At 53.1% G+C, this 19,008-nt stretch overlaps 1 protein-coding gene and 1 long non-coding RNA gene across 13 annotated transcripts; one reads left to right on the top strand and one right to left on the bottom strand.

The window, feature by feature from the left end:
* Nucleotides 1-25: 25 nt before the first annotated feature.
* ETS2 (ETS proto-oncogene 2, transcription factor) lies at nucleotides 26-16,829 on the top strand. 12 transcript variants are annotated; one of them, XM_006101539.3, is made up of 10 exons: nucleotides 26-961; nucleotides 3,322-3,393; nucleotides 5,902-6,013; nucleotides 7,107-7,226; nucleotides 7,565-7,765; nucleotides 9,450-9,533; nucleotides 10,496-10,708; nucleotides 11,587-11,847; nucleotides 13,713-13,831; nucleotides 14,692-16,829. In XM_006101539.3, the coding sequence occupies exons 1-10, from the start codon at nucleotides 911-913 to the stop codon at nucleotides 14,905-14,907; spliced, it is 1,449 nt and encodes a 482-aa protein (XP_006101601.2). In that variant the 5' UTR covers nucleotides 26-910; the 3' UTR covers nucleotides 14,908-16,829. The 12 variants fall into 12 exon arrangements, with proteins under 12 accessions (XP_006101601.2, XP_014322439.1, XP_014322438.1 ...); XM_014466953.2 differs by lacking the exon at nucleotides 26-961 and adding an exon at nucleotides 1,149-1,166; XM_014466952.2 differs by lacking the exon at nucleotides 26-961 and adding an exon at nucleotides 1,427-1,445.
* On the bottom strand, nucleotides 936-1,810 carry LOC106699316. The gene is made up of 2 exons (XR_001350846.2): nucleotides 1,325-1,810; nucleotides 936-1,207 (listed from the first exon to the last, which is right to left on the bottom strand). It is a non-coding gene; the product is annotated as an uncharacterized LOC106699316 (long non-coding RNA).
* Nucleotides 16,830-19,008: the final 2,179 nt, after the last annotated feature.

The raw sequence follows: 19,008 nt of genomic DNA, 5'->3' as shown, positions 1-19,008 counted from the left end.
GTGGGAAGTGGGGACATGGGTGCGCAGGGCTGTCTTTATTTTCTCGATGTTAAAGTATTTTTAATGCAGGTATCAGCGAGCGCTTGTGCATTTGAGGGTTGTTTTGTGTGTTGTTGTTTTTTACGCATAAGGCACTTTTTATATTGGCCTGTATTCAGTTTCAAGGTACCACTAAAATAGTGGACGCGCTCCTTATTAGAAAGTGAAGCAGTGAGCAGTCCCCCTTGGAGATAAGGGTAATTTATTGTCATTCACCACTAAGAGATGATGTGTGTTCCGGACAATGGCAGCGCCTGTGCACCATCTGCCTGCCCACACCGCCACCCATCAGGCAGATAAATCTCCAAGTTAAGGTTTATTAAAATTCTGAGTAATATCACAGTACAGTAAATGCTAGCACCGTGGGTCCTGCAGGGAATAGCAAACACTCATCGTTGGGATTAGTCATTCCTCTCGCTAAAGTGATAACTTTCAAAGGAAAAAGCGCACCAACCTTCAAAAAGTACATTGTTGGGAGGGGGGGGTGCTCCTTTCTTTTTCTTTCCATATTTGCCTGAATACACACCTGTGGTCTGATCTCACATAAGTGATCGCTTGTTCCAAGAAGGGTACGGTTGTCAGGCAAGTTCTGCTTGTTTTAAAAATTTAACCATCCTCAGCACTTACATTTCTGCCTCTTTTTCCCATTTTCTCCCTCCCTCCCTTTCTCTCTCTCTCTCTCTTCTCTTTCTCTCCCCCCCCCCCCCCAAGCAGCGATCCAAAGGGCAACACCAAAGGGACCCACACTTGAAATTGATTTATATGGAAAGGACTCGTGGCCTGTCTGCCACCTTAAGGAGCCATGTTGAGTAGAAGAAGTGAACTTAAATTTGATTAGTTCTGTGTCTGCCTGAATCCACTTTGATTCTGCATGGTTCTTACAAAACAAATTAAAAGCCGGACAACAAAAGAATTCTGTTCTGTAAGGAGTAATTACAGCTCTTCATGTGGGCGGGGTAGACTGCCTTTTCCCGCAAGTATTTGTACACAAAAACCCCCGCCCGGCTTTCCATCGCCCCCCCTTCCACATCCATTCTCTGTCCGTCTCAGTGAAGGTGGGAACTTATTCTCCATTCTCCAAGTCACCAAGCCTCTGCGCACCGGCCGCGGAAAAGGAGTCGGCCTGGGTGGGTCATCGGCAGTTTGGTCTTCTGCTTGAGGCTTGTGTCTGTAATCAACAGGTTAACATTCAGATCAATGACAGAAAGCTCTGAATTAAGGAGCCTTTCACCTTAAAGAGTAGCACGCAGGGGCCCGGTCTCATGACCTCTGTGTGCTGTCCGACCTGTAGGACGTGGTGGGCTATCCTGGCACATGGAGGCGCTCAGGACTGAGGGCCACTCTCCGCTGCCATGTGGTCCGCACTGCGCCCCTGAGGAGCCCCCACCGGAGCTGTGTGATCCTGGGCAAGTTCCCGGAGGTCTCTGGGCCGCACTGTGTCACAGCCACCCTCCGGGAGGTCAGGCCCAGCCCTGAGCGAGGAGGAGTCTTGTCAGTGCAGCCACCGTCGCATGAATATTGATTCCTGAGTGCATGTGGGTGACACGGCTCACCAAGTGGAGGTTGAGCAAATGTGGCCGAGTTTGATCCAGGACAGCCCCTCCCCACCCCGGCCCTCCCCCCACAGTGCTATTATTATTCCCAGTGCTCCAGGCTCCTCTGGCCCCCCAGGATAATTACCGCCCCCCCATAATTACCGGCACTGGAGGGTTTAACAGCCCTGGGCAGTGCCTCTGGCCTCCCCTGAAGCAGACACTCACCTCCCACGCTGCCTTTCCAGCCAGGAGAGAGAGGTGTGTGTGTGTGTGTGTGTGTGTGTGTGTGTGTGTGTGTGTGTGTTTTGGAGTCGTTGGGAGGTCTGGTTTAGCTATAACATTGGTCATAAAGGAAAAACAAGAAAGCACAAAGAAACCAATTAGGGGAAAATATGCTATTTGCCACCTCCAGTAAGTGCTATCAATTGCGCAATATTTTAAGCAATATTTTAATTACTCGAAGGTCCTAGTTGTAACAGGCGGGAACACCCAGTGGAGATGGGGCGGGGCGGGAGGGTGCAATTAGCCAACCCCTAAAGCTGCCTGGTAAGCCTTCAGTTCCGCGGCCAGAAAGCCAGTAGGGTAAAGGTTACGATCAGCTATGCTAACCCAGCTTATTTGAAAATGAATTTTCATTTTCATTTCTCTGGGTTTTTTTCTCCAGCATCCTGGTGGCATTATCTATGTACCCTTCTCACTTACTAATATATAAGCAACCAATTCCATTTTAGGGCCCCAAATAAGTTCTCGGCCTATCTCAGCAGGGTTCAGTTCCAAGTCACATAAGTAGCTATATAAATGCTGTCATAGTCACGTTAAATATATAAAATAGGTGAAGTTAATTTCAGTAGATTCCCATTCGCCGAGTATATGCAAGCTGTTACATACACATGCAGTAAACCTAACATTATTACTGAGATGGTTTACTTTTTTCTGTGAGATCTTTGAAACCTGCATGTGTATTTTACATGCAGAGCTCATCTCAGGCCGGATCAGCCATGTGCCAGGCGCCCGGCCGCCACACGTGGCCCGTGGCCACCACTCTGGGCAGCGCAGGTCTAGCATAAGCCCAGATGCTATCAGGGCAAGTAAGGCAGGTCTGCGCTTAGAATCTCCTCTGAGGGAGGGCACAGCTGAGCGACTCACAGAGCTAACGTGTTTGGAGCTGTGTATTTAACACGGGAGGGAGGACCTGGGACCCAGAGGATCTGGGGAGGAAGTGGGACCATGAGAGAGGGTTTGGTCTGAAGCCATGGGTCTCCCTTTGATCTTCCTGGGCCATAGCTTCCTCCAATGAGAGGATGGGGCCTTCTGGCCCCACCCAGCATGCTTTCCTTGAGGATTCCCAACCCTGAGGATCCCCCTCTGGCAGACAGGAGGTAGCCCTGGTTCCCTAGCATCCCTCTGGCTCCCCCTCCCCCCCCTCCCCCTCGAACAGCAGCCCCTCCCGTGGAGGGACACAGGCTGCCTTGGGAGGCTCTGAGCAGCCAGCCGGAAAGTGCCTTTATCGGTGTGCCTCATCTCTAAGTGGAATTCGGTGGGAATCAGCATTATTATTGAGCGACAGAAATGGCATAGCCTTTGTGAGAAGGGCCTTTTAAATCAGAATCCCTGGCATTCGGTTCTGAACGATGTTACTGAATGATTTTATGACGGGGGAGTGGGGAGGGGGGCTGCAGCTAGTGAAGACACCTCAAAAAAGGAGCCCTTGCCTCTGACTATCCTCCTCTTCCTCTTTTTTTTAAAGATGAATGACTTTGGAATCAAGAACATGGACCAGGTGGCCCCTGTGTCTAACAGTTACAGGGGGACACTCAAGGTGAGTGAGCAAGTCTTACTAAAAGTTGGGTTTTTGTTTTTTTTAATTTGGAAATCTCAATCTCTAGGAGAAAAGAAAAAAAACAAATGATGGGTGGGGCCCCAGAAGACCCGTTCTAAGCCCCAGCTTTTCACTTACTGGCTGTGTGACTCTGGACCGTTTGCTGACTCTCTCTGGGCCTCAGTTTTCTAACCTGTAAAATGGGCATCCTGATGCTTGCTCTACTTGTCCTCCAAGAGTGGAACTCGTTTATTTTGTAGAAGGTGAGGCCTTGGTAGTTTGTTTCTGAGACTCCGGCCCGGTGGATAAGCCTGTGGTTCTCCGTGGAACGGAGCTGGAGCCGGTTTCCCGGGACGAGGGGAAGGCTGCTTCCTTGAGGCGGCCGAGCCCACAGGACAGCCTGTATCTGTGAGCCAAGAAACAGATTAAGGATGAACGCCGCCTCTGCTGCCCAGCAAGCACATTTCCTGGGCTTCTATCTAATTCCTCTTGGGAACGTGCTGTGGCAGCACAGCGGGTAATTCCCTGTCGGCTTCTCCGTCCGTGAGAGCAGGGCCTGACTGCTGTTGGTTTTGTGAGTAAACACATCTCGGGAGCAGTGGTTTTCGATTGGCCTCCTCTGAGCTCAGGGCTTTGTACAAATGGGTGTCTCTGGCAGGTCCCGTGTTGCTCTGTAGGTCGCTGGGAGGTTGTCTGTCTGTGGAACCCAAAGAGCCAACACTGGGCTCGGGCCTCTCTGGAGAATTAGGGCGGCCATCCCTCCACTTCAGGTGGGCGCTCCTTGCCCGTGTGGTCAGAGGTTTTCAGAGCAGCCGGACGTGGACAAGCTGTGATGGCACCAAGCTGCAAGGCCCAGCCCCAGAAAAGAAACTTCCCTGTAAATTCAAAGACTTTGATGGTGTCCCTGCGACTCCTGGGATTGGAGAAGCAGTCACCGGATTGAGGTGTTGAAAGAGGCAGCGTGAACTTATGTTGTCTTTGAACTTCCTCGTTTTAAAAAAAAAGAACTTGCTGTCAGTGAAGCGAAGGCATTTCTTAGTCACCTGGGCGGAGCTAGTGGGGGTTTTAAAAGTCGATTGGCTATTTTACGCACAGTTAGTCCCAAATGATAAAGAAGTTTGTTCATCTACTAGAACCATGGTCGGCAAACCGAGGCTCGCGAGCCACATGCGGCTCTTTGGCCCCTTGAGGGTGGCTCTTCCACAACATACCACGTGACGTACAGTGCGATTGAAACTTCATGGCCCATGCGCAGAAGTCGGTATTTTGTGGAGGAGCCAGTATTTTGTGGAAGAGCCACACTCAAGGGGCCAAAGAGCCACATGTGGCTCGCGAGCCGCAGTTTGCCGACCACTGGACTAGATGATGGGTTGTGCCCTCGATGTCTTGGGACATCTGTTGGACTTCACAGCCTTGGGTTTTGGGGGGACTGGGCTCCACTGAGTGTCTGGGGCCAGCTCCAACCTCTGCCCGCCCACTGGGGTAATGTGTCATCCATTGTTCTGCATTTCTAAAACGAAAGCACACCAACTGATTTTATTTGTAAATGTGTCACACATTTTCTTATTGGTGACTCAACACATGTGTCATCACATGACACGCAACATGGGAGTTCCAGCCCCTGTTGGAAAAGTAGACTCTTTCTTCACATTTTTTCCTTGACTGGTTGGGCAATGATGAATCAAGGCCTTATCTGTTACTTATTAACGAGTCTTCATATGAAAGGCTATTTCTTGGATACATCTGAGACGAGAGGGTCAGAAATGGACAGTGTGCAGTTTTCTCGGTGCCTCTCTCCTCTCCTTCCCCCTCCACTGTAGGGAGTTTAACTTTAAACCCGATTCCTTTGGAATCTTTCCCCCTCGAGGAGTGTGGGGCAGGGAAGTTCTTTTTAACGCGCGTTACGTTTAGAACAGTGGACCTGCGGGAACTTCCGCGTGTTTCGCTCTTTTCTGCGCCATTGGGATTGTTGAGGGGAAAAAGCACCTCGTGTCAGTGACAGTGTTTCATTGTAAACATTTCAAAATGAGTGCTTCCGCGGATCTTCATTGTTTGATTTTCCGTGTTCAGTCCATCGTTTGCCTTTGGTTTTCACTGCGGGCCTTGCCAGGCTCATTTCCCTTAGACACGGGGCCTGATGGCATTTCTCTCCGATGATGTCACAAAAAGGCAGGTGCTGGAGCAGGTGGGCTCTGAGGCCCCGCCCCGCACTGTTCTTCTGGGATCCTAGCGTTTCTGGGTGTCTTGCCTTCATTTATGAATTTCAGTGGCTTAGGCCCTTAGAAATAAACTCCCGGTCATTCTGCCTCTGTGTGAGGGGGATTAAATGACCTTTTGGTCACCTGGGCCGTCCGAGACGTCTGGGTACGGCGGGTCCGCTCCAGGTGTGGCCTCACAGTGGCCGGTTTGATCCGGGCGCGGGGTCCGATGACCCACGGACCGCGTTGAAATCAGGTAACTCAGCAAGTAAGTATTATATGTCCCGTTTTCTTGCTGTCCCTTCTGCAGCGCCAGCCGGCCTTCGACACTTTCGACGGGTCCCTGTTTGCCATTTTCCCCTCCCTGAATGAAAAGCAAGCGCTCCAGGAAGTGCCCACCGGCTTGGATTCCATCTCTCACGGTAACCTGCTGCCCAGACCGGCCGTCGTGTGCGACGGCCCAGAGTAACGCGGGGAAGGGAGAGGACAGCGGATGAGCCATGAGTGTCCGAGTCTTGAGTCTCTGGCGTGAAGTCGGATGGAGGCTCTGGACCTGGGGCAGGGCCGTTTTCCCTTTTGCTGAGTGTGAGGATTCTGGTGTCTTCCCTGCCAGACGCACCCCGGGGAGAGCAAATGTCCTGCCCTTGGCACACTGCAGGGGGCTCCCCGGGTTTCCACCAGGGGGGTGTCACCCCCGCGGCTTCCCGGGGCCACTCCAAAGCAGACCAGGCCGCAGTCAAATGCAGCTCAGCTTTCCTTCTGGGTTCACAGCTAGACCCTCCCCTGGGGTTTGGGGCCACAGGTGGCTCTTGCTGGTCATCCCCATCTGCACTGACTTCTGTGCTCCTTCGTGTCATTGATTCTCCCTGGAGGACTGACCGGCATGCCGGCCGGTGCCTCTGCCGTGACTGGGATAGTTATTAGTTGGAGACATTCCAGACGTGACGTTGTCACATGAAGTAGGTGCTAGAAAATACAGCCCAGAAAATTAATTAAAGCAGGTGTGCTTGCGTCAGCATGTCGTCACGTGACGGTCATTTATCATTCCTGGAATTGCCGAGGGAACCCAGAGAAGACTGTTTCTTAATAAAAGTGCAAAGTGTGCCAATGTCACGGGGCGCAGGGCCTCTGCCTGTGGCTGGGTTTTAATGGAATCGACTTCCAGATTATGTATTTACAAGCCCTTGAGCCTTTGGCCTCAAGATCATGCACTTTTCTATGATGGTCTAAAAATAGTCAGATAGACATTTCATCTAGACATAAGCTGCTGTATGAAGTATTGGGTCATAAGATAAAACTTGAGTGGTTTTATTTTAATAAGTGAAGTTATGGGATGTATATTTTTTAATGTCACTCGAAAAAAAAGTTTGGGGGTCCTATGTATCCTCTTTTAAGGAAATGATGTCAAGGTTTGAGATCCAAATGGTTCTTTTCTAAAAGCTACGATTCCTCCCCTAAATTCTCCTCCGCGGCCGCCAGCTTGAAATCCTAACGTCCGCCCTGGTTTCTCCCTAGACTCGGCCAGCTGTGAGCTGCCCCTGTTGACGCCCTGCAGCAAGGCTGTGATGAGTCAGGCCTTGAAAGCTACCTTCAGTGGCTTCACGAAGGAGCAGCGCCGGCTGGGCATCCCCAAGAGTAAGTGCCTCTGTCGAGCTGCCGTCGGGGTCTGCGCCGTGCGGGCGGGCGGGCGGGCGAGCTGGGCTGCCATGGCGCGAGACGGGTTGTATTTTAAGCTCGTGTGAGAGGCGGCTCCCAAAGCCTGGCAGAGACATGGGGAAGCCGCGCTGGTTTTTACTTCAACCCCGTCAGTGGGACACCGTTGTCCACGTCTTAGAGTTCACCCCGGGGGTCTCGCTCACGTCGCTGGTCTCGGGTGCCCGCGTGGACGTGGTGGGAAAAGCAGGAGCGATTTCTCTGGTCTCACCGCCTCCCTCCACTCCCCCCTCTGAGTTCCGTCTTCCTCCCCGTTTTAGACCCCTGGCTGTGGACGGAGCAGCAGGTGTGCCAGTGGCTGCTCTGGGCCACCAACGAGTTCAGCCTGGTGAACGTGAACCTGCAGAGGTTCGGCATGAACGGCCAGGTGTTGTGCAACCTGGGCAAGGAGCGTTTCCTGGAGCTGGCGCCGGACTTCGTGGGCGACATTCTCTGGGAGCATCTGGAGCAGATGATCAAAGGTACCGGCGTGGGAGGGGAGAGCGTGCAGCGAGGGTCAGCGTTTCTCATGGGGTCGGTGGCCTGAAAATGCCACTGGAGTGAGTCACACGTGCAGTGACTACAGATCTGAATCCACGTAAGTGTGTGTGTGTGGCACCGAGCAGAGCCCCAAGGCCATAGCCTTAGTCACTGACCTGTTGGCGGGCGCTGGCGGCATTGGTGAGGGAGGACGTGTTGTCGCAGACTTAGAGGCCACAGACATTCCCCCTGTGGGGTGGCTCCCCTTACAGAACCGAAGCAAGTAGCTCAGTCCCCACGACCGGGACCTTTACTCAGACAAGCCCCGTGGATTTTACCGGGAATTCCCCCAAGTCCCAATGGATTCCAACAAAGAATTTTTTTTGGTTTTATTATTTTTAAACAAACGTGGAAGGGATGACCTATATCTCCATGCTGATCTGTTCTACAAAAACTGGCCACTCAGCCAAGAACTGTCATCCAATAGAGAGAAAGTCTTGATTCAGACCTTGCGACCAGTGTTAAAAGTACATTGAGTTAAAAAAGAAAGACATCGTAGCAAGGCCCCCTTCAGTGAAAACTTGAAGAAAACCAGCCCCTTTGTAGAGTTCGGGAAACTGGTCCTGGTTTAAATGAACGCCGTCAGAGACGAGACGCGGCACCCCACGGAGACAGTGGGAGTCCGCCGCCAGCCCTTGTTGGTGTGGCCCCTGAGGCCAGGGAGCCTGACCCGACATCCCCCTGACCTTGGGCAAGACTGGCCTGGCAAGGTTCTGGGGAGGGTCTGTTGGTGGGCAAGTTGGGCCTGTTTCGCCACTACTGGGTGTGAGGCTGTGGGTCTGGGTTTACGGGTGTGTGGGTGTGTGTGTGGTTACGTGTGTTTGCAGGGAGCAGGCATACAGAACCGCAAACCTTTTCCCTTTCAAAGTTCACGGGCACGTGTGTCCCCGCGTGGCCCTCTCTGTGTAGCTGTTCACTGCACCCTGGGGAGCTTCCAGGGTCTGAGCCAACGGCCACAGCCTCCCGGAGGCAGGGACGGAGCCTGCCCGACTCGGCTGCTCCATCCCCAGCCTCGGGTGCCGGGGGCACCTCACCGATATCGCCCTGCTCATTGACACACCATCCAGGTCTTTCAAATTGTGCGGTGGGAAATTTAACTTTGCCCAGATGGCATTCATGTCGGGACACTCACTCTACTTACTAAAAAGTGTGTCGCCGCCTCGAGTTTGTAAAAGGTGTCATGGCTTGGGACACCGTCAGGTTAAATGTGAGCCACTAAATGCGTTGACTTATCCTGAAATGACCCGAGAGCGGTAATTTAGGAAGTCGCTTTTTTTTCTTGTGTTGTTTTGTGTGTGTTTTTTGTTTTTAATCTTCACCTGAGGATATTTTTTCCATTGATTTTTTTTAAAGAAAGTGGAAGGGAGGGAGGGAATGGGAGAGAGAGAGAGAGAGAGAGAAACATTGATGTGTGAGAGACACATTGATTGGTTGCCTCCCAAGTGTGCCCCGACCGGGGCTGAGGATTGAATCTACCACCCACGCATGTGCCCTTGAGCAGGAATTGAACCCACAACCCTTCTGTGCCCTGGCTGGTGCTCTAATCACTGAACAGCAGCGGCCAGGCTGCTTGTGTCGTTTTAACCTCCATTTGCAATCTTATCTCTCCTGTGTCTGTTCTTCCAGAGAACCAAGAAAAGGCAGAAGATCAGTATGAAGAAAATTCTCACCTCAACTCAGTTCCCCATTGGATCAACAGCAATTCATTAGGTCAGTCTGGATTCTGCCCTTCAGGTCCTGAAGTCCTCCTGTTAGTTCATGGACGGTCCGAACTGTCTAGACCTGCGAACTATCTAGACCTGCGCTGGTCCATATGGTGGCCACATGGCTCTCGAGCTGCTGGGTGCTCGCAATGGGGCTGGCCCACACGGAGATGTGTGATAGGAGTGTAGTGCCCACCAGATCTGTGAGCCTCAGTAAGAAACAAAGAATGTAAAATATCTCCTCCTACTTATAAAGATATCGATTACCCATTGATATCCTTAGGCTCGAGTATAATTTTTAAAGTTCTCATGTTTCCTTTGTTTTTTTTGTGTTTTGTTTTTTCCTTTTTTAACGTGGCTACCAGAAAATGTATCATTGCCTGGTGGCCCCCTGGTCCAGGCCACGCACAGAGCGGGGGGCAGAATGCAGGGAGCGGGTTGCGGGGGTCCCATCTAGTACAAGAGAGGAGAGGTGGCTGGGCCGGCGCAGGGAGTGTGTGGGAAGCGATACCAAATTTGCTTAGAACTTGGGAGCTGAAAGAGGAGTCGGGGAATTCCGGTTCTCCCTCTGGTCGCTGACACAGTGAGTGTAGGTTACAGCCGGGGACAGACAGGGCTGGAGACGCCCCTTAGGAGTCACATAACGGGGGCCTGTCACTTAGTCTGAGCCTTAGTGTCCTTGGAAGTTGAAAGCCAGTGACCCTTGTCGTCCTGCGGGTCACGGAAAGCACTTGTTGGACGAGAGCCACCGAAACATTAACGCCGAGGCTGGCGCCCAGGGCCCAGAGGCAGCGGGCGTTTTGGAAAAGGGCCAGTAAGCCTGCCCATCCAAGCCCATGTCCACAGAGGGCTTGCAGAGGCCGGGCCTGCAGAACTGCTCGTGTGCGGTTGGCTGGAAGGGTGGAGGGTCTCTGACGATCACTGACTGTCTGTCGCCTAATAGCTCCGCCGTCGATGGTTCTGTTGCAGGCTTTGGCATGGAGCAGGCGCCGTACGGAATGCAGGCGCAGAGCTACCCCAAAGGCAGTCTCCTGGACAGCATGTGCCCGCCCGGCGCCCTCAGTTCCGAGCAGGAGTTCCCGATGTTCCCCAAGGCCCAGCTCAGCACGGTCGGCGTCGGCTACTGCTCTGTCGGGCAGGATTTCGCCGGCAGCACCTTGAACCTGATCGCCAGCGGTTCCGGTAAGGAGCTTCCACGCGTCCCTTGGAGCAGGCTGTGGCTGGACTGCGGGAGCCGGGGTCAGACGGCCACCCGAGCTGCTGCACCCGTGTCCTGGGCTCCTTAGGCCCTTCTCGCAGACCGTTCCCCCAGCAGGCACCCTCCTGGCCTGTTTCGGGCTGTGGTCTGGGTCCGGAGGGTGTGGCACCAACAACACACAGTCCTGCTGTTGGGAGTAGATTCCTCCACCCAGTGGGATATTTTGGGAGACAGTGTAGGAACGGAACAGATTTCTTTTTACGGAGATGTGTACACACCGTGCACAGATCTCAGGCTATCCAACTGGCTGAATTTTCACATGTGCACACCTGTGTAACAGCCACCCAGGGGAGATAGGTTTCCAGCATCCCAGGAGGCCCTCATACCCTTTCCCAATCGTCAGTAGCATCCCCACCCCAAGAGGAAACCATTGATTGTCCTTTTGTCATCATAGTTTTTCCTGTTCTTGACCTTGGTATAAATAGAATCACACTTTTTGCTTTTTTGTTTTTGTGTTTGTGTGTATGTGTGTTTGTCTTTTACTCATCATTGTGCCTGAGATCCATCTATGTTGTTGGATGTAGCCATCCTTTGTCCTTTTTCACCGCTGTATAGTACTCCACCCTGTGCGGCTACAGGTGGTCTATTGACTCTGTTGTTGAAGGAGGTGCAGTTGTGTGGTACACTTACCAGGAACCAGCCCTCCGTTTAAGAGCCTCCTGCCGCAGGGGACACGTTGAAGGGGGGGCGGTTGGCAGCAACGCCGCCAATGAGTCCAAGACAACCTGCAGTTATGTATTAGCTGTGGGGCCGGGCATGTCCCTGTCCGGAGGAGTCAGTGTGTGCCTGCTTCTGTCTCCAGGGAAGCCCGGGGACCGGGACTCCCCCGATCAGGGCGGGGACAGCTTCGAGGGCTCGGACTCCCTGCTGCAGTCCTGGAGCAGCCAGTCGTCGCTGCTGGAGCAGCGGGTGCCCTCCTTCGAGAGCTGCGAGGACGACGGCAGCCAGGCCCTGGGCCTCAGCAAGCCCACCATGTCCTTCAAGGACTACATCCAGGAGAGGAGCGACCCGGCCGAGCAGGGCAAACCGGTCATTCCTGCGGCCGTACTGGCCGGCTTCACAGGTGAGTGTGCGGCTCCGGGTGTCCGTCCCCTCCCTGTGCCCGCCCGGCTCAGCCGTGTTTGTTTATCAAGGGTGGTTCTGGTCTGAGCACATTGGATCTGCACCCCGCATTTGACCCGGGAGCGGGGGGAGGGGTAACCCTGCATCCAGACACCTGGTCGCTGAGCCACATCTTAGCTGTATCTCTGAGTTTTACAACGGCCAGCTGCTCGGTGGTGTGGATGGAAGGGCACACAGCTTCCCAGGGAGGAGGAGGAGGAGGAGGAGGAGGGCCAAGGCACTGGGCTGTGGAGCCTTCAGCTCTGACTCACCCACTCCAGGAATTTCAAAGAATGTAAACTGGTTCAGGAGGGGCAGCCAGCCAGCCTCAAATAACACAGGCCTGTTTACCTTTTCTTGCGCCTAAAACCCCTCTTATTTTTAAAGTTTGGGCAAGAGCTATTCTAGGCAAGGGACAAATATTAAAGCTGTTTTTGGAACTAGATTATTTCCAGCATTTTAGCAAAAATACCAGGATATTTTAAAAATTTATTTAATTGCTTCATGTGTCCTTAAATGAGCTTTCCCCCCCTGTACTTTGACTATATATAGAGCCCCTGGGGATTTAAATAGTACCTACTACGAACCCTGATGGGTTAAAATAAGGCTGTGTAGGCATCCGCAGCCACCTGAAACATCAGCCACGGACACGTGTGGCAGGGCCCACGGGGGCGGGAGAGGCTGTGGTGTTCATCCCTGGGGGTCGGGGCCTGATGAAATAGCACCCGGGGGTCAGGCCTGGTGTGGGTGTTTTCCATTCTAGTATTGCTTACCTGCTCCGTGGGGTTCCGCAAGGCGTGTTGTCGGGCGTCATCAGGCCGGCCCAGCGTGGGCGGGTATTAACCCATTTTACAGACGGGGAAATGCGCTCGGTGACACAGCTCCCTGGGCACACAGGCAGCCAGTTCCGTGGGTTCCAGCAGCCACGCCTTGCTGCCGATGGCCTCTGCGTCTTGGGGAGCAGCTCTGGGGGGGGGGGCGTGTGACCGGGCAGGGCCCCCCGCCTCTGAGCACGTCTTGGTCCTCGTCTGTAGACGGTGCGGCCGAGCCGCTTCTCCACGAGGCAGTGGTTGTAAATTCTGGCCGAGAAAGGGCCCTGTGCAGAGCGTAGGCGGCTGCACCCGGGAGGCCGGTGAGGCCGTGGAGGCCACTTCCCAGTGCTCGAGTGGCTCTTGGAGGAAACTGAGTCTTGGTTGAAGCAATTTGGGCCACCCGTCACGTGGCCAGAAGCCAGGGACAGGATTCCACAAACACCACGTGGTCCTCTGGTTATCTGCCCCCGTCGCCCGCCCGGCCCAGCCCAGCTTAGAAACAAGCACTGAAGGTGGTGACTCCAGGAGGAACAGGGTTTGGAATTTTGATGCCAAGAGTCCGTGGCCTTGAATTTTTTCCCCAAAAGACCAAACCCAGGCACCCAGGGCCGTGAGCGCTTTTCCTGGCGTAGGGATTCTACTTGGGGTCCAGCCTCATCCCACTGGCATTCGGGACTGTCCCGGCCACCTGGAGCGGCCCCACCACGTCGGCACCCAGGGTCCGGCTCGTGTTCCGCAGCCTGTCTGTTTCATTGGGACGGCTGGAGCCTTGCTGTGTTTTAAATCTGTAAAAACCCATAGCTGGCCTGGCTCGGGTGTGGCTCATGGGTTGAACATCGACCCTTGAACCAAGACGTCCCCGGTTTGATTCCCGGTCAGGGCACATGCCCGGGTTTTGGCCTCGATCCCAGTAGGGGGTGTGTAGGAGGCAGCCGGTCCATGTTTCTCTCTCATCAGTGTTTCTGCCTCTTTCCCTCTAAAAATCAATACAAACCTGTGACTGCCCTCTCCCCAGGAAGCGGACCGATCCAGCTGTGGCAGTTTCTCCTGGAATTGCTCTCCGATAAATCCTGCCAGTCGTTCATCAGCTGGACCGGCGACGGATGGGAGTTCAAGCTCGCTGACCCCGATGAGGTATGGCCCGAGCCCGGGGGATCGGTCTTGGGCTCCCAACCCTGCTCTCACCCCTTTGGGTTCACAAACTCAGCTCCCTGGACACAAGGACGGGTCCGGGCACGCAGGCGAGCTCTCCTGGTGGGCCCGATACGGGAGTGCGTCCAGCTCCGCTGACCCTCTTGCTCTGTCGTCGAATACAGAGGCGCAAGCAGTAAACTGGGGCTGTCTCCTGGCCGTGTGAAAATGCCTTGGGAAAGCTGCTTGTTCCTGTTGGGGGGAGGGAGCCTCGTACCCCCACATGTGCACACTGGCTGGGCTCTGTGCCCCTCAGCTGAGCTGGGCAGAGCCGCCCCAGCCGTGTCAGGAGGAGAGAGCCGAGGGCAGGCCCAGCCCCTGCCCATCAGGGGGCAGCATTAGGGAAGCCCTGGGTCTGACTGGTAGCCCTGTCACCTCCCCACCCCTGGGAAGCAGAAGCGTTGAGGATCGCTGATGTCACCCAGCTCAGAACCCCACTCAGCATCTGGTGGCAGGAATAAGAACCAGGGGGACAGAGGGGGGAACACAGCTTGTCTGTTGCCTCAGGACCCCCAACTCGGAACCCTTGGTTTCTGGGAGGTTGTGCTGAGTGAGAGGCTGCAGGAGCCCTGTGCCAGGCGGCACTGTGGGTGGGGGTGCCACACTCCGCTCTGCCCCTCCCCTCGTCCTCGGGGAGCCAGCTGAGGGGCACAGCCCTGGTTCGCATCCTAAGGCAGATGGGACCTTAGGGGTCCTTTAGCGGCCAAGTTCCCCCAGTGAGCACGCGGCAGCGTCATATCGTCATCGGGGCAATTGCCGATGGAATGGAATTGAGCTCTTCTCCGCCCGTGTCTCCCCCGCAGGTGGCCCGCCGCTGGGGCAAGAGGAAAAACAAGCCCAAGATGAACTACGAGAAGCTGAGCCGGGGCTTGCGCTACTACTACGACAAGAACATCATCCACAAGACGTCGGGGAAGCGCTACGTGTACCGCTTCGTGTGCGACCTGCAGAACCTGCTGGGCTTCACGCCCGAGGAACTGCACGCCATCCTGGGCGTCCAGCCGGACACGGAGGACTGAGGCCCGGGTCCGCCAGCGGGGCCATCCTGACCGACTGCCCCGGGCCCTGCCAGGCCGCTCCCACACTCCAGGAACGTCGCCAAGAAGCAGTGGCCTCATTTCACCCGAAACTGCAGCTCTTCGCCCAGAGCAGCGCGGTGGGTCGCTTCCGGAGCCCGCGGACGGGAAAACGCTATTTAGGCTGCGGCCGCGTGGAATGGCCGAGGGGGCGGCTGCGTGAGGCTGTGGACATCTCCGAGGAGCGATCGTGTCGCGGGCGCGCACATTTTTTTATTTTATTTTCTTCGGCCGTTTTGCAACCACGAACACGAAAGCGGTCTCTTTGTTTCAGAGGGCGGGAGGGGCGAGGAAACGACCGTGCCATTTCAGACGTTGGTTTGTATATAGGATTGTAATCTTATAATTGTTGTCGAAATCCTCTAACAGTTCTATTTAACAGAAATTGTATATTGTAATTTAAAATAATTCTATGACTATGTGAAATAAGAATGCAACCCGTATTCCATTTTTCAAGAGCGCCTACGGCATTTTGCAAACCGTGAACCTGCCCCGGGCAGGCTAAGAGGATTTGTAAAATGTGTTTTATTTGCATTTACTGTGCCTACAGGCGAAAAGTCTAAGAGGGGTCATCCCTGTTTTTTTGTGTGTGTTTTTGCTTTGCCTGGGCTCTTAGCTGGCAAGGACTTTGTTCATTTTGGGAATTTTTATAAGAAACTTAACATTATTATCTGGGGGCGCCTCTGGCCTCTGGTTTCTCCTTTTGATTGTAATGTCAAACCTATAAAGCAGTATTTTTCTTGACGGACGGCATATGCTTCCCATTCCTACGCATGCCTGTAAGCCAGTTGATACACAAAACTTATTTCCTAGTTCATGTGTGTTTCTCCTGCAGCTAACCCTCCTGACCAGCCATTCCACCCACGCCCCACTCCCAAGCCCCACGTGACTCTGATGAAAATAAGAATACTATTTTTGGAAATATGCAACTCCTTTTCTGAGATCAGGAGGGATTTATGTAGCAGCTATTTTTACTGTAAAAGTATTTCACTGGAAAAAAAAAAGTAATTTGTAAGAAAGCTTTATTTTTTATCTCGGCTCCATGTAAACATGCTGTACGGAGCTGAGGGTGGGGGGAGGGGAACCTTCGTGAAACCTCGGACATGAATGGAGCGTGTGGGTCCCATCCTTGTTCACCGGCGAGTCTGGGGCTGTCCGTCTGGATACCACGCCGCTCCTTCCTGCTCGGCGGCCACGGCGACATCGTTTTGTTCTGTTCTTACATTTTGGATGCAGAATGCCCAGGGGCCCAGGGCCTGAGCGAGGCGGGAGGGGAAGCATGGGACTGGGTCACGTGGAGAAGACGTTTTGATGGCGATGGCGACTTTTCAGCCGCTTCTAAGGAGCACCTGGGCAGCGCGTCTTCCTGGCCTCCGTACGTGAGCCAGCCCGGTGGGTTGCAGAGCCGGACAGGTGTCCCTAGAGTGTGAGAGGACACCTGGGCCCGTCCCTGTGCTGAGACCGTGCGCTCGGCTGGAAGGACGCGCTGGGAAGGGCAGAGCCACCTCCAGACCAGCATGAGACGGGCCCCAGCATCTTCAAACACAGGATGTTTCTCAGGCGGGATCTGTTTATCGCTCGGACGTCTGTTTATAACATCGACAGACACGTGACTGGGGACATGTTGCTGCCAAAGCAAATGTTAGCCGTCGGCTCATTTTCTATGGAGTCGGACCACAGGAAATCAATATTGGACTGTTGTTGTTTCCATCGACCAAGTTGGCAGTTTCAGGCGGTCCCACCTAACAGTGGTGGGAACTGAAGTCCCTTAGAATCCTCTGGCATGGTGACGAACAGAACATAAGTATAAAGATTTTGTAATTTGGCCGTTTTCTTTCTCAAATAAAGTATTTTGTTTATATAAACTACTCCGCGTTAGAGTCGTCCCTCTTCGTCCCCACCCCAGCAGGGAGGGCGGAGGGAGGAGGCGGCGCTCAGCCCCTGCTCACTCAGCAGCGCCCCCCTCTCCCCCGCCACCCCACCCCCCACCCCCCGGGCCTTGAGTCACAGCTCCATTTAAGGGATTTTACACGCGGCCACCACCTACTAAATCCTGACCAAGCTGGACCCAGCTGGGAGCCCTCCCTGCAGGCATTCCCAAAGGAGTGTTCCTTAAAGTGAAAAGTTCATTTAAGAAACACCTAAAATAGGAAGATTCGGGCTCCATCTTTGCCAGGGGGTTGGCGGGACACAGAAGGGATTTGGGGATGTTCACATTTAAGAACAGTAGGCTTTGAGGTTCAAGGACTTTTGTAACTGAGGTGGGACTCCTGGGGACCCCTGGCGTTGCTGGGGTGCCTTCACCAGACAGGAGGGGGATGGTCCCGGGACACCTCCTCTCCCAAGTCCTCAGGGCTCCTCTCCACTCTCCAGAATGAGTGAGAACGTCACAAAACCTGGGCGGATTCCATCGGAGGCGGCGGGAGCCAGCTCCCGGGGGCACGCACTGTCTCTTCCCGGGTCTGCGTCAGCTGGTCGGTTGAACTTGGTCGGATGAGAATATTTGCACCGTGAAGTCAGCACACACAGCAGATGAGGGAGGGCGCCCCGGTCCAGGGAGCAGCGCGTTAAACATTGACCAGCACAACACTGGTCATCCATGTCCACCATATTAGAAGTTCACCCGCTTTAACATAAAATAACATTACCTATTAACATTGTTATGAAAAATAACCATTTTTCTGAGAATGGCGTTTTGCCTGCTTTCTGATCTCTCTGATGTCTGATTTCATGGAAGAGGTCTGGTTTCTGACACCATGGCCTTCGGTCTGTTGTGACACTTTGAAGAAAATCAGGCCTCAGGCCTCACGTAACTGGAAGAGGGAGGGCGAGTAGTAACTTTCAGATCACGGTGGGTATTGTTTTCTGTGACACCACAGCTGACAAACCACTTAAACGGCAGCTGGCAGTGAAACCATATCAATGAAGTCCCCTGTGGCTGTGACAAGTCCCGCGGGCCTGTCTGGACTTTGCGTGGCTTTTGACCCCTGCGCGATTTGGTAACATCGTGCCTCAGTCACATGGAAAATATTGCTTCACCATGTTGGCCCATGTCCGTACACAATATCAAGCAATCATATCCGTTACTGTTACCACCAGTTTCATCAGCAAAGCACTGGGAAGCGGTCAAGCTCAAAGTGGCCGCCAGAAATTTTGAAAAAATTCAGATTTTTGCTTGAAAGCTCAAATTTTATCATCAGCAACAAACACCAACTTTTCTTTGAAGTGACAGACCCATGTCATTTATTTTTTGAGGAAAAACTTGTCAAATACCCAAGTCTGAATAAACATAATTTGTCAAGTTGTTCTTTCAATAAATACGGTGTTTGTGAATAAAGTGGCTAAGTTAGCTTACAACTCAAACAAATATTTTTTTGGAAGATAGCATAAATATTTACTTTATATATTAAATTTAAAATATTAAAACATAAAAGCATCTTTTTTCTAATTTTCCCCCCATACAAGTTGACATACAATATTATACATAGTAGTTGCAAGTGTAGCCTAGTGGTTAGACACTGATATACCATACAAAGTGATCCCCCCAATAAGTCTTGTAACTATCTATACTAATAAAAGGGTAATATGCTAATTAGACCAGGTCAACCGGACATCTTCCGGTCATCCGGTCCTCCTTCCAGACAAAGCCATGGTGGTGGGGGCCAAGGCAGAAGCAGTTAGGGGCGATCAAGCCAGCAGGGGAGGGCGATTGGGGCAATCAGGCCGTCAGGGGAGGGCAGTTAGAGGTGATCAGGCAGGCAGGCAGAGTGGTTAGTGATGATCAGGCAGGCAGGCAGGTGAGCGATTAGAAGCCAGCGGTCCCAGATTGAGAGGGATGTCCTGGATTGGAGAGAGTGCAGGCCGGGCTGAGGGACCCCCACCCCCCCGTGCATGAATTTTGTGCACCAGGCCTCTAGTTTATAATTATAGTATTATTGACTATATTCTCTAGTAGCATAAGGATATGTACACTTTTCATTTTATTACCAGGAAATTTAGAAGATGCGTATTCACTTATTCTTAACTTTAATTTGTACAGCTCCG

Source organism: Myotis lucifugus, unplaced genomic scaffold (genome assembly GCF_000147115.1).
Source record: "Myotis lucifugus unplaced genomic scaffold, Myoluc2.0 scaffold_372, whole genome shotgun sequence".
Classification (NCBI taxonomy): Eukaryota; Metazoa; Chordata; class Mammalia; order Chiroptera; family Vespertilionidae; genus Myotis; species Myotis lucifugus.
This window is presented reverse-complemented; position numbering and strand designations above follow the sequence as displayed.

Excerpts from the sequence above, each read along its gene's own strand:
- ETS2 (XM_006101539.3), top strand. The coding sequence starts at position 911 with ATGGTTCTTACAAAACAAATTAAAAGCCGGACAACAAAAGAATTCTGT. Across the intron at positions 7,227-7,564 it reads CCGGCTGGGCATCCCCAAGA|ACCCCTGGCTGTGGACGGAG; the intron begins GTAAGTGCCTCT and ends TCCCCGTTTTAG. Across the intron at positions 9,534-10,495 it reads GATCAACAGCAATTCATTAG|GCTTTGGCATGGAGCAGGCG; the intron begins GTCAGTCTGGAT and ends GTTCTGTTGCAG.